Source organism: Nicotiana attenuata, unplaced genomic scaffold (assembly GCF_001879085.1).
Source record: "Nicotiana attenuata strain UT unplaced genomic scaffold, NIATTr2, whole genome shotgun sequence".
NCBI lineage: Eukaryota > Viridiplantae > Streptophyta > Magnoliopsida > Solanales > Solanaceae > Nicotiana > Nicotiana attenuata.
In genome coordinates, this window is record NW_017670596.1 from 65797 (window position 1) to 79319 (window position 13523).

At 41.4% G+C, this 13523-nt stretch overlaps 1 protein-coding gene across 1 annotated transcript in view; it reads left to right on the top strand.

Moving 5' to 3' along the window:
• Nucleotides 1-12199, top strand: part of LOC109241362 — a 22889-nt gene extending 10690 nt beyond the window's left edge. The window contains exons 5-11 of the mRNA XM_019408098.1: nucleotides 8824-9348; nucleotides 9418-10382; nucleotides 10551-10824; nucleotides 10924-11261; nucleotides 11388-11611; nucleotides 11757-11860; nucleotides 11957-12199. Of these exons, the coding sequence (XP_019263643.1) occupies nucleotides 8824-9348; nucleotides 9418-10382; nucleotides 10551-10824; nucleotides 10924-11261; nucleotides 11388-11611; nucleotides 11757-11860; nucleotides 11957-12199 (2673 nt within the window). The remainder of the gene's footprint in view (nucleotides 1-8823; nucleotides 9349-9417; nucleotides 10383-10550; nucleotides 10825-10923; nucleotides 11262-11387; nucleotides 11612-11756; nucleotides 11861-11956) is intronic.
• The last annotated feature ends 1324 nt before the right edge of the window (nucleotides 12200-13523 follow it).

The window sequence follows — 13523 nt, forward strand, 5'->3', positions numbered from 1 at the left end:
GAGGCAGTCAAGAACTGGCCTAGACCAGCATCAGCTACAGAGATTCGAAGTTTCTTGGGATTGGCAGGCTACTATCGTCGGTTCGTGGAGGGGTTTTCGTCTATTGCAGCCCCGATGACCAGGTTGACCCAGAAGGGTGCCCAGTTCAGGTGGTCAGATGAGTGTGAGGCGAGCTTTCAGAAGCTCAAGACAGCTCTGACTACGGCACCAGTGTTGGTTTTGCCCACAGGTTCAGGGCCTCATACAGTTTATTGTGATGCTTCTTGTATTGGGCTTGGTGCAGTGTTGATACAGGATGGCAAGGTAATTGCCTATGCTTCGCGGCAGTTGAAGATTCATGAGAAGAACTATCCGGTTCATGATTTGGAGTTGGCAGCCATAGTTTACGCATTGAAGATTTGGAGGCATTATCTGTATGGCGTGGCATGCGAGGTGTTCACGGATCACAAGAGTATTCAGTATTTGTTCAAGCAAAAGGAGTTGAATTTGAGGCAGAGGAGATGGTTGGAGTTGTTGAAGGATTATGATATCACCATTTTATATCATCCGGGAAAGGCCAATGTGGTGGCCGATGCTTTGAGTAGGAAGTCAGCCAGTATGGGCAGTCTTGCTTATATTCCGGTCGGTGAGAGATCACTTGCTTTAGATGTTCAGGCTTTAGCCAATCAGTTTGTGAGACTGGATGTTTCTGAGCCCAGTCGTGTGTTAGCTTGTACGGTCGCTCGTTCTTCATTATTGGAGCGTATGCGTGATCGGCAATATGATGATCCCCATTTGTGTGTCCTTAGAGACACGGTGCAGCGCGGCGATGCCAAGCAGGTTACCTTAGATGATGATGGAGTTTTGAGATTGTATGGTCGAGTGTGTGTGCCTAATGTGGATGGGCTCTGAGAGTTGATTTTAGAGGAGGCCCGTAGCTCCCGGTACTCTATTCATCCGGGCGCCGCAAAGGTGTATCAGGATTTGCAGCAGCATTATTGGTGGCGGAGAATGAAGAAGGATATCGTTGCATATGTGGCTCGGTGTTTGAATTTTCAGCAGGTTAAGTACGAGCATCAGAGGCCCGGTGGTTTATTTCAGAGGAATGAGCTTCCCGAGTGGAAGTGGGAGCGGATCACTATGGATTTTGTTGTTGGACTTCCGCAGACTCGGAAGAAGTTCGACGCAGTATGGGTCATTGTTGATAGGCTGACCAAGTCAGCACATTTCATTCCTGTGGCAGTCACTTATTCTTCTGAGAGGCTAGCTGAGATTTATATCCGAGAGATTGTTCGCCTTCATGGTGTGCCCGTGTCTATCATTTCGGATCGAGGTACGCAGTTTACCTCGCGCTTCTGGAGAGCAGTTCAGCGAGAGTTGGGCACACGGGTTGAGTTGAGCACAGCATTTCATCTCCAGACGGACAGGCAGTCCGAGAGGACTATTCAGATTTTAGAGGATATGCTCCGAGCTTGTGTTATTTACTTTGGAGGCTCGTGGGATCAGTTTTTGCCTTTAGCAGAGTTCGCCTACAACAACAGCTATCAGTCGAATATCCAGATGGCTCCTTATGAGGCCTTATATGGTAGGCGGTGTCGGTCTCCGGTTGGATGGTTTGAGCCGGGGGAGGCTCGGTTGTTGGGTACGGATCTGGTTCAGGATGCCTTGGACAAGGTCAGGATCATTCAGGATAGGCTTCGTTCAGCTCAGTCCAGGCAAAAGAGCTATGCCGACCGCAAGGTTCGAGACTTGGCTTTCATGGCCGGTGAGCAGGTATTGCTTCGAGTGTCGCCTATGAAGGGCGTGATGAGATTTGGGAAGAAGGGCAAGCTTAGCCCTATGTACATTGGTCCGTTTGAGATTCTTGATCGAGTGGGAGGGGTGGCTTATAGACTTGCATTGCCACCGAGCTTATCAGCCGTGCATCCAGTGTTTCATGTGTCCATACTTCGGAGGTATCACGGCGATCCATCCCACGTGTTAGATTACAGCACTGTCTAGTTGGACAAGGACTTGTCTTACAAGGAGGAGCCGGTGGCTATTCTAGACCGGCAGGTTCGTCAGTTGAGGTCGAAGAGTTTTCCTTCTGTCCGTGTTCAGTGGAGAGGTCAGCCAAAAGGTCATCACTTGCTTTTAAATTTAATTCTATGTTCCGGGGCCTTGAAAACCTCATTTAGAGTCACCTCGATTTGCCTACGCAGTCCGGGCACGTAGCCGGAAAGCTTAAATATGAAAATCTGTGAAAAATGATAAGTTTTGACTATAAAATAAATAAATTTGACATCGGTCAATGTTTTGGATAAACGGACCCGGACCCGTGATTTGACGGTCCCGGAAGGTCCGTAGGAAAATATGGGATCTGGGCGTATGCCCGGAATCGAAATCCGAGGTCCCAAGCCCGAGAAATGAATTTTTAAAGGAAATTGTTTTCTGAAATTATATAAGGAAATTTGAAATGAAATCTGATTAGAACGTATTGGTATCGGTCCCGTATTTTGGTTTCAGCGCCCGGTACAGGTCTTATATATGATTTAAGATGTTTCTGTAAAATTTGGTGAAAAACGGACGTCGTTTGATGTGATTCGGACCTAAATTGCTAAATTTGATACTTGATGAAGTTTGAGAAAAATTTCTTGATTTTGAGGTTTGATTAACTGTTATTGAGGTTATTTTGGCGATTTGATCGCACGGATAAGTTCGTATGATGTTGTTGAGTTAGTACCTATGTTTGGTTAGGAGCCCCGAGGGCTCGGGTGTGTTTCGGAGGTGATTCTGGAAGTTTTGAACTTGAGAAAAAAGTTGCAGATTTCTGCTGTTAGTGCCCAGGGATTTTACCCTTCGCGTTCGCGTGCACCCACTCGCGAACGCGTAAGGAAAAAATCCCAGGAGCCCAATTTCTTCTTCGCGAACGCGAAGGTTGAGACGCGAACGTGAAGCTGAGGGGGGAGACCCTTCGCGAACGCGTCCCTCCACCCGCAAACGCGTAAGGCTTTGGGGAGGGGTCACTTTTTTGTTCATCGCGAATGCGAGCTCTGGCCCGCGAATGCGTAGGCTTGAGGAGCCAAAGCTCCGCAAACGCGAGCCCTGTTCCGGGAACGCGAAGGTCTAACAGGCCTGACTCATCGCGAACGCGATGGGCCTGTCGCGAACGCGATGAGTGTTTTTGCCCAATTATTTTAAAAGACCCAAAATGGTAGCCTTACGGGATTTTATGAAAATTTCACAAACTTCTTCTTCTCCAAAGCTCTTAGGCGATTTTTGAAGAAAATCTTCACCATAATCTCTTGGGTAAGTAATCTTTAACTCATTTTCTTCATTTTCCATTAACACCCATTAGATTTCTAGGCCTAAATCATGTGAATAAGGGTAGAAAATTAGGGATTTGGGTAGAACTAGGGCTTTTTGATTAATTGTGATTTAGACCTCGTTTTGGGGTCGAATTCTGAAAATAATTATATATTTGGGGTCGTGGGCGAATGGGTAATTTGATTTTGGTCCGAACCTCGTGTTTTGACCAAGCGGGTCCGGGGTCGATTTTTGGGTTTTTGGGAAGAATGATTGGAAAGATATAATTAAACATTGGGAATGGATTGTTTAGCAGTTATTGATGTTATTAAGTCGATTATGTATAGATTCGATTGGGTTGGAGCCGAATTTGAAAGGAAAGGCGGTGTTTGAGGCTTGAGTTGGCCGTGGAAGTTTGAGGTAAGTGTCCGGTCTAACCTTAGCTTGAGGGATTAGGAGTTGAGTCCTATTTGCTATTTGTTTCTTGTTGAGTACGACGTATAGGCATGGTGACAAGTATCTATACGTTGGTGTCAAGCATGACCGTGAGTCTTAAATTGCAAATTGTTATATTTTTAAATGATACTACGGATGCTTTAAATTTATGGTTCTCGACCTTGAGTAAGAATTGAGTTTGTTTCGTGGAAACTACTTATGGCTGGGTATTTCGGTGTTAGCTGAGATTAGTAGAAATTGAAATAAGATAGGTTATAGCTGATTCTCCCTTGACGGGATGTTTGACTTGATATTGTTGTTCCCTTGCCGGGAAGTTATTATATTGCTTTGTTTCCCTTGCCGGGACTCCTTGTGATTTTGTGTTGGCTTGTGAAATGGGATCGGGTGGTACGCCTACCACGAGATATGATGAAATGGGATCGGGTGGTACGCCTACCACGAGATATGATGAAATGGGATCGGGTGGTACGCCTACAATGAGATATGATGAAATAGGATCGGGTGGTACGCTTACCACAAGATATGAGAAATGGGATCGGGTTGTACGCCTACAACGAGATGTGGACCGAGAGTGAAATCTGCATTTGTTTTTCATTATCCTTGTTAGCAATTGAATTTTTTGTTTCTTGATAATTCTCTTGAGATTTGGTTTTATCTGTTATTCCCCCGAAGCATGTTTCCCCTTTCCAGCTTTAATTGTTTGCTCTAGTTTATTTTTCGCTGTATATATATATATATATATATATTTATATATATATATCTGCACAGGTTTATCTGGAGTCTGGTCCTAGCCTCGTCACTACCTCGCCGTGGTTAAGCCAGGCAGTTACCAGCACATGGGTTCGGTTGTGTTGATACTACACTCTGCACTCTGTGCAGATACCGAGGCAGCAGTGGGACAGCAGCAGTAGTTCGGGAGCCTGCCTTCAGTCCATCGAGAAACCGAGGTAGCCCTGCAGGCGTCCGCAGGCCCGGCGTCTCCTCTATCTTTTATTATGTTGTGTTATCTCTTGTATTTGAGACAGACAGTGTTACTTTCTTTCAAACCGTTGTGTGTAGTAATCTTAGTAGTCCGTGAATGATGTGACACGAGTTTCTGGGTAGATGCATATGTGGATTTTCTTATCATTTTGGTTCACTTTGCCTATGTCTTCCGCTTAAATCTCATATTCCGCTGTTATTTAAATGTTTCACTTATTAATGTATGTTACGAAAAAGTTTAAAACAGAAGAGTTAAGAATTTGTAATTTCGTGGCTTGCCTAGCTTCTACGAGTAGGCGCCATCACGACTCCCGAGGGTGGGAAATCCGAGTCGTGACAAGTTGGTATCAGAGCTCTAGGTTACATAGGTCTCACAATTCACGGACAAGCTTAGTAGAGTCTGAGGGATCGGTACGGAGACGTCTGTATTTATCCCCAGAGGCTACAGAGATAGGAAAAATCTCACATTTGTTCTTTCTTGTCGTGCGGTTTGGTTTCTCAACGCTAATTGAATTTCTACTCTGTTCTTTTGCAGATGGCGAGAACACGCGCTTCCTCATCTACCGATCAGCAGCCCGAGCCCCCAGCAGCAGCTCCCACGAGGGGCAGAGGCCGAGGCCGAGGCCGTGCTAGAGGCCGAGGTAGGGGCAGAGCTCAGCGACGAGCAGCAGCACCAGCAGCGGAGCCTCAGGTTGACTTTGATGACGAGGTTCTGGCTTCAGCAGTTCCGATGGGCCCATCTCAGGTCCCACAGGGGTTTATTGCCACCCCAGTTCTTCAGGATGCTCTGGTCCGTCTAGTGGGCCTCATGGAGAGTGTCACCAGGGCAGGTTTACATCCTGTAGCACCAGCCGTCTCTCAAGCTGGAGGAGGAGCCCAGACTCCTGCTACTCGCACTCCGGACCAGGTAGCTCCCCAGTTTCAGACTCGTATGCTTAATTCTTAAAATGGTAAAAGAAAACCTTCTTTTCTTGTGAGAAAATAATGTCTATCGTTACAATAAAGAAAATCTCATAAATTTTCTCATATTATGTGTATAATTTAAAGCATATTCGAAAGTAGTAATATTAATAACTATATAAAATCATATTTATTCTTTTAACTTTTTACACAAAATGTTCCACTCAAAATACCATATCAAATGTATATAACGGTATCAATATTGTTAAACTTACGGGGTCTTACAATAACATAGTCGCAATCCTCTATAATCTCATGAATTGTCTTAAATCTTTCGAGCTCATATGGATTACTACGACTTATCCTAATATTAAAGTACGGGATGTAACATCCTTCCTCCCTTTAGAAATATTCGTCCTCGAATGTTAACTCTCAGAGATTTAGAAAATATTCACTAGGGTCTCCTCTGTAAACTAAACTAAAACCCAACCTCTATTTGAAGTCTCGACTATTCTCAACCTTTTGTACTTGAGTATCTCGTATCTTCTTCACATTTACCTTACTTACCTTTCAATATCGCATCGTATATTACTTTCATAACCTCCCTTCCACATAGGTGGAAGTTACGCCTTAAAGCTCTACTGTGATACCACACCTCTGGCGCATACAAAATCTGGTGAAAGCTTCATACAGACTTCTTACGACTTAGCTCTATGGCACGATCTGGAAACAAAAGAAGGGTAACATTTCCTAAATGCTATATAGCCTCTCAATTATTAATGTAGCGCGCAACACACCCATAAGTGATACTCTACTAGGCCCGAGCGAGCCCCTCTGTAACTCATTTTTTTTCTTCTAACTATCATGGGCCAACATGGCCACAACTGTAATGTGTAACTGTAAGTGGGCGAACACTATACCAATAACTATCGTTCTTAAAATATGAATACATATGGGCCGCCAAGGCCTCTGACATACTGTATAAAATGAACCTTTGTCTGTAAAGCCTCTAAGATTATTTGACATCAAATGGGACAGGGTACCGGCCTACCCATAGGTCTGTAGCAAAATTCTGACACAATGACTCATAGACTCGGCTGCAATTCGAATGAGGTGGAGTCTTACCGATCCTTCTTTGAATTCCAATCTCGTCTACTATGAGGGCTCGCCAAACTGATTATCTATACCTGCAGGCATGAATGCAGCGTCCATAATAAAAGGGACGTCAGTACGAATAGTGTACCGAGTATGTAAGGCATGTAAATAAGTATATAGAGGATATGAAAGAAATATGGAGTAAATGACTCAACCTGAATCTGTGAAGTGCCACTGTACATGCATACTTACTATACTTATATATATATATATATATATATATATATATATATATATATATATATATATATATATATATATATATATATATATATATATATATATATATNATATATATATATATATATATATAATGCTTCTCTTTGAGACTTTTATCCATATCGTATTATGCATGACTGCCCAACTGATCAGTGGTAACTGCCCGACCGGCCGTAGCATAGTGGTAAATGCATGACTGCACGACCGGCCGTAGCTCGGTGGTAAATATGTAACTGCCCAACCGGCCGTAGCTCGGTGGTAAATGCATGACTGCCCGACCGGCCGTAGTTCGGTGGTAAATGAATATGCATGACTGCCCAATCGGTGGTAAATAATGATACATAACTGCCCATTCGGTGGTAATTGCTCGACCGGTCGTAGCACGATGGTAAATGCAAGAAGATGCATGTAGTTACTATGTTACAAACATTAACATCTCTATCATATACCTCATTAGGGACTTAGGGACATACTTAGACATGCTTGAATATCAGTTTATAGGAAGAACTAACATAGATATCCTTAACTGCTAAGAGTAGAAACACTTATGAAATAGCATTACGTTTACGTATCGTTACTTGGATCATGCCAAAAGGAAAGAAGGGATAGCCTTAACATACCTTTAATGTCAACCTACTACTTGTATATGTGAACAATCTCCTCAATCTTGTATGCCAAAACTAGTCTTCTTCATGTTTTGCTTTAGTGTAAAGAGATATTTCTACCTTTGTAGCTCAAATTTCTCAAGGGCCATTTCTAATCTTGTTGAGAAGAAGCAACAAATGTATTTCTCTTGCTAACAACGTTGCTTGATATATATGTTATAAGTATATCCTCAAAAAGTGAATGGAAGGAAAGGAAATAAGTATACCAAATTTCTCACGTTTTGTTATATAAGTACGTTAATTAACAATATATTAGAACTAATTCTAGCAGAATTTCACATCCTCAATTGGGAAACAAAATGAACAAATTTTAAATGCCATTTGGAACTTGTAATTCCTGTAGTGATCTTGAGAATCCATTGAAGAAGGTTTTGTTCAGTATCTTTCTTGAAGATTAGAGAGAGGAACCAAGTAACTTCAATATTATCATTATTTTCTGTAAAAACAAATAAAATCATCAAGCACTTGATCTATTTAATAAACAGAAGAAAGAATGTCTTAAGCTTTTATCTGCAAGGATTTGTTGATGAATGCCACCTATTTAATAAATGTAAGAGTCACTTTGATTTGCATGTCTGGCTGCCACGTTAAGCCTTCTTAAACCTATCCTATAATTAATCAATTACATACATAATTAAGAATTATCTCAAATTAATTAAAATACTATTCACTTTTAAGATACTTTATACACCTTACTATAATATACTTTACTATCATGGTCATGTTGTACCATATAAAATCAATACATACATTATTATTTCATTAAAATATCCATGTAAAAATACATATATTTTTTCAACTTATAATTTTCTTAATCTCATAAAAAGAGTATAAATTTTCGTATGCTTAATTCTTAAAATGGTAAAAGATAACCTTCTTTTCTTGTGAGAAAATAATTTTTATCTTTACAATAAAGAAAATCTCATAAACTTTCTCATATTATGTGTATAATTTAAAGCATATTCGAAAGAAGTAATATTAATAACTATAGAAAATCATGTTTGTTTGTTTTTTTTTAACTTTTTACACAAAATGTTCCACTCAAAATACCATATCAAATGTATACGGAGTCTTACAATAACATAGTCACAAATCCTCTATAATCTCATGAATGGTCTTAATCCCTTCGAGCTCATATGGATTACTACGACTTATCCTAATATTAAAATACGGGATGTAACAGTTGAAAAATGGGAGAGAGTTGGTAGAAGTGCCTCAGAAGAAAAAAGAGCAATCTGGGCTCGAAGAAGAAAGAGTGCCAAAACCTGTAGAGGTGTATGAGAGAAACAAAACAGAGCCTGAGCAAAAATCAGAGAAGGTGCCACCCCCTTTTCCTCAAAGATTGAGAAAGAAGAATGATGACCACATGTTTCACAAATTCCTAGATATGCCGAAGCAGATACATTTGAACATCCCTTTGGTGGACACGCTCCGTGAGGTCCCAAAATATGCAAAATATATTAAGGACATAGTGGAAAATAAAAGGAGGTTAACTGAGTTTGAGACCGTAGCACTTACTGAGGAGTGCACTTCCAGGATTCAACATAAGCTTCCACAAAAGCTTAAGGATCCAGGTAGTTTTACCATCCCCGTGAGGATTGGTGAATTTGATGTGGGTAGAGCATTGTATGATTTGGGTGCAAGTATCAATTTGATGTCGTTGTCAGTGTTCAAACAATTGGGCTTAGGAGCTCCGAGACCCACCACGGTGATGCTACAATTAGCTTATAGATCTTATGTTTATCCTGAGGGAGTAATTTAGGATGTCTTGCTGCAGATTAGGAAGTTTATTTTTCCTGCAGATTTTATCATCCTAGATTATGTGGCTGATGAGTTAGTTCCTATCATCTTGGGACGACCTCTTTTGGCCACTGGAGATCCCATTATCAAAGTCCGAGAAGGTAAGATGATCTTGAGGGTGGACAATGAAGAAGCAGTCTTCAATGTATACCATGCCATTCAGTTGCGTCGTCATTACGAAGACCTGGCCATCATTTCAGTGGTGGAGATAAATGAACTAGCCGTAGTGCCAAGGGCGTTTAAAGAAGATGCACTAGAAAAGGCATTGACGATGTTCAATCACTTGGAACTTGAAGAAGAGGTTGAGAAGATGTTGCACATTCTAGATGCATCGTGTGAATACCTAAGAGAAAGTACCCAATTTGAGCCTCTGGATAGGCCAATCGGCCGGCCTCCTAAATCCTCACTTGAGGAGGCCCCAAAATTGGAACTTAAACCCTTACCATCACATCTTCATTATGCATATTTAGGAAATTCTAACACTTTACCTGTGATTGTTTCTTCTCATTTGTCTGAATTGCAGGGAGAAAAACTCTTAAGGGTGCTAAGGGAGCACAAGCATGCTATTGGTTGGACAATGTCTGACATAAAAGGTATTAGCCCTGCATTTTGTATGCACAAAATACTCATGGAGGAAGGACACAAGCCTAGCGTGGAGCATCAACGCCGCCTCAATCCAATCATGAAAGAGGTGGTAAGAAAAGAAGTAATTAAGTGGCTCGACGCCGGTATAGTATTTTCTATCTCCGATAGCAAGTGGGTAAGCCCTATTCAATGTGTGCCTAAAAAGGAGGGTATGACTATTGTAGTGAATGAACAAAATAAATTAATCCCAACTAGAACTGTGACATGTTGGCGAATACGTATCGACTATAGGAAGTTGAATAATGCTACACAAAAAGATCACTTCCCTCTCCCCTTCATTGATCAAATGCTTGACAGGTTAGCCGGTCAGGAATTCTATTGTTTCCTTGACGGTTATTCGGGGTATAATCAGATTGCTATTGCCCCGGAAGATCAAGAAAAGACCACTTTTACATGCCCTTATAGCACTTATGCATTTAAGAGAATGTCGTTCGGGTTGTGTAATGCACCTGCGACTTTTCAAAGGTGTATGATGGCTATTTTTACCGATATGGTGGAACGGTTTGTTGAGGTTTTTATGGATGATTTTTCTGTGTTTGGTCCTTCTTTTGATGAATGCTTAACCAATCTTGCTAAAGTGCTTGCCATGTGTGAGGAGACTAATCTGGTACTGAATTGGGAAAAGTGCCATTTTATGGTACGTGAAGGTTTAGTGCTGGGACACAAGGTGTGCAAATACGGACTGGAAGTTGACAAGGCTAAGGTGGAAGCAATTGAAAAGTTGCCACCACCGATTTCAGTAAAAGGAATTAGGAGTTTTCTGGGACATGCAGGTTTTTATCGTCGATTTATAAAGGATTTCTCAAAAATTTCCTCTCATTTGTGCAGGTTGTTATAGAAGGATGTGTCGTTCAAGTTTGACGATGCTTTTCTAAAAGCATTCGAGGAGCTGAAAAAGAAGTTAATGAGTGCACCAATCATAGTGGCTCCTAACTGGAACGAGCCATTTGAGCTGATGTGTGTTGCCAGTGATGGGGCAATTGGGGCCGTATTTGGCCAGAGAAGGAGCAAAATATTTCACTCCATTTACTACGCACGCAAGACTCTCACTCCCGCTCAAATAAATTATACTGTGACAGAAAAGGAGTTGCTTTCTGTAGTATGGGCGTTCGATAAATTTCGGGCCTATTTGGTTGGCACCAAAGTCATCGTCTACACAGACCATGCAGCCATCAGGTATTTGTTTGAAAAGAAAGATGCTAAACCAAGGCTAATCGGTTGGGTTTTACTCTTGCAGGAATTTGACTTGGAGATCTGAGACCGTAAAGGAATAGAGAATCAAGTGGCTGATTACTTGTCTAGGTTAGAAACTCGAAATCATGTGGCTGAGGGAGATGTCATCAAGGAAATATTCCCGGATAAGAAATTGTTGGCCATTACTGCCGGGGAGGTGCCATGGTATGCAGATTTTGTGAACTATCTAGCAAGTGGAGAGATGCCGCCTAACCTTGAACCATATGCTAAAAAGAAGTTCTTGCGAGATGTGAGGTCATATGTGTGGGATGAGCCATTCCTGTTCAAATCTGGTATTGATTAGCTAATGAGAAGATGTGTGCCCGAATCTGAAATAAATTCTATCTTACATGAATGCCATGCATCGCTTTATGGTGGTCATCATGCGGGTGACAAAACAGCAGCTAAGTTATTACAATCGGGTTTCTATTGGCCCAGGGTGTTTTGAAGATGCCCATGAGTACGTGAGGAGATGCGATAGGTTCCAGAGAACAGGAACAATTACGAAAAGGCATGAGATGCCATTGCACGCTATTATGGAGGTTGAAATTTTTTATGTTTGGGGAATTGATTTTATGGGTCTGTTTCCCTCGTCCAGTGGGTGTAAGTACATTTTGGTGGCCGTTGACTATGTGTAGAAGTGGGTGGAGGCCATAGATCTTCCTACCAATGATGCCAAGGTTGTGGTTAAGTTTGTGAAAAAACATATTTTTACAAGATTTGGATCTCCGAGAGTGATGATAAGTGATGGGGGTACTCATTTCTGTAACAAGCTCTTGGACAATGTCTTATCGCAATATGGGGTCAAACATAAAGTTGCAACCGCTTACCATCCTCAGATTAGTGGGCAAGTTGAAGTCTCAAATAGAGAGATAAAGTAGATCCTAGAGAAGACGGTTAGTGAAAGTAGGAAAGATTGGGCTGCAAGGCTTGATGATGCTCTATGGGCATACCGGACCGCCTACAAAACTCCCATCGGAACCTCCCCTTACAAGTTGGTTTAGGAGAAAGCATGCCATTTACTGATGGAACTGGAGCACAAGGCTTATTGGGAAATAAAGAAGTTGAACTTTGATGCAAACTTAGCGGTTAAAAAGCGGTTGATGCAATTGAACGAGCTTGATGAGTTTTGCTTGCATGCGTATGAGAATGCCGAGTTATATGAAGAAAAGACCAAGCACTGGCATGATAATCGCGCCCCTTTTTCTCGTGAAATCGGGTTTCGACACGTGACAACTCTTTTAAATTTGTATTAAGAGAGAAGAGTCGCCACATAACAATGTTTAAGGTGCATTAGGGCACCTGTTTACAAATAACTCTATTTGGCTAGTTTGCGTCACCAAAGATCAGGTAAGGGCTCGAAATTACCTCGAAGAGAAGGTGTTAGGAACTCTTCGGGTCCATAACTGTGGGTCCCGGCCTAACTCAATTATATGAATTAGTCTGGGAGATCAAGTACAGGAAAAACAAGAAATTTGGGAAGTTTATTATTAAACACAAATAATTGATGAAAGACAAGGGGGGGGATCCTAAGTTTTATAGCCTAAAGGATCACCCCGTGCAACATAAATTATACTTCGTAACTCCCTCAAGGTGGGGTATTACTCATATTATTCAGCGGGCACAGACTATCATCTCCTGCTACCCGATTACTATCTTTAAGTTGTTTACCTGAAGCGTACTAGTCAATTCTAGGTCGTACCCTACGCGTGCACTACCCATCTCATGCCTATGGTCTAGGAGGCATTTGGACCTCTATCTCAGGGTGGTTCTAGACTTTAACTTAGGCTGCTCAAAAATGAAAAATACTAGGCGACATACCAAACATTTTGAACTTTCACTTATAAGAAAATAAGGGCTCAAGTTGGCCTCCGCACTTGGACAAAAAAATGCACTCTAAACCTGATTAACAGAGACAGTTGCAGATTTTAACAAGTTGAAGTTATAGAAACCTATAGGCAGGATCTCTATCTGATTCTGGATTTTAATACATGCGGTAGTTTTAGATGTAAACTGCTATTTTGGAGGCATGCTTTTCGGATAATTATATTTTAGGGAATCTGGCATTGCGTACTAATTGTTGAAACTATAGATTATAAGTGTTTAAACCTGTAAACATGATATCTAGGTGTAGTAGTTGGTAGTGATAACCATGGAAGATATTCAGAATTACTTAATTTGATCCTATAGGTATGCTTTCTAATA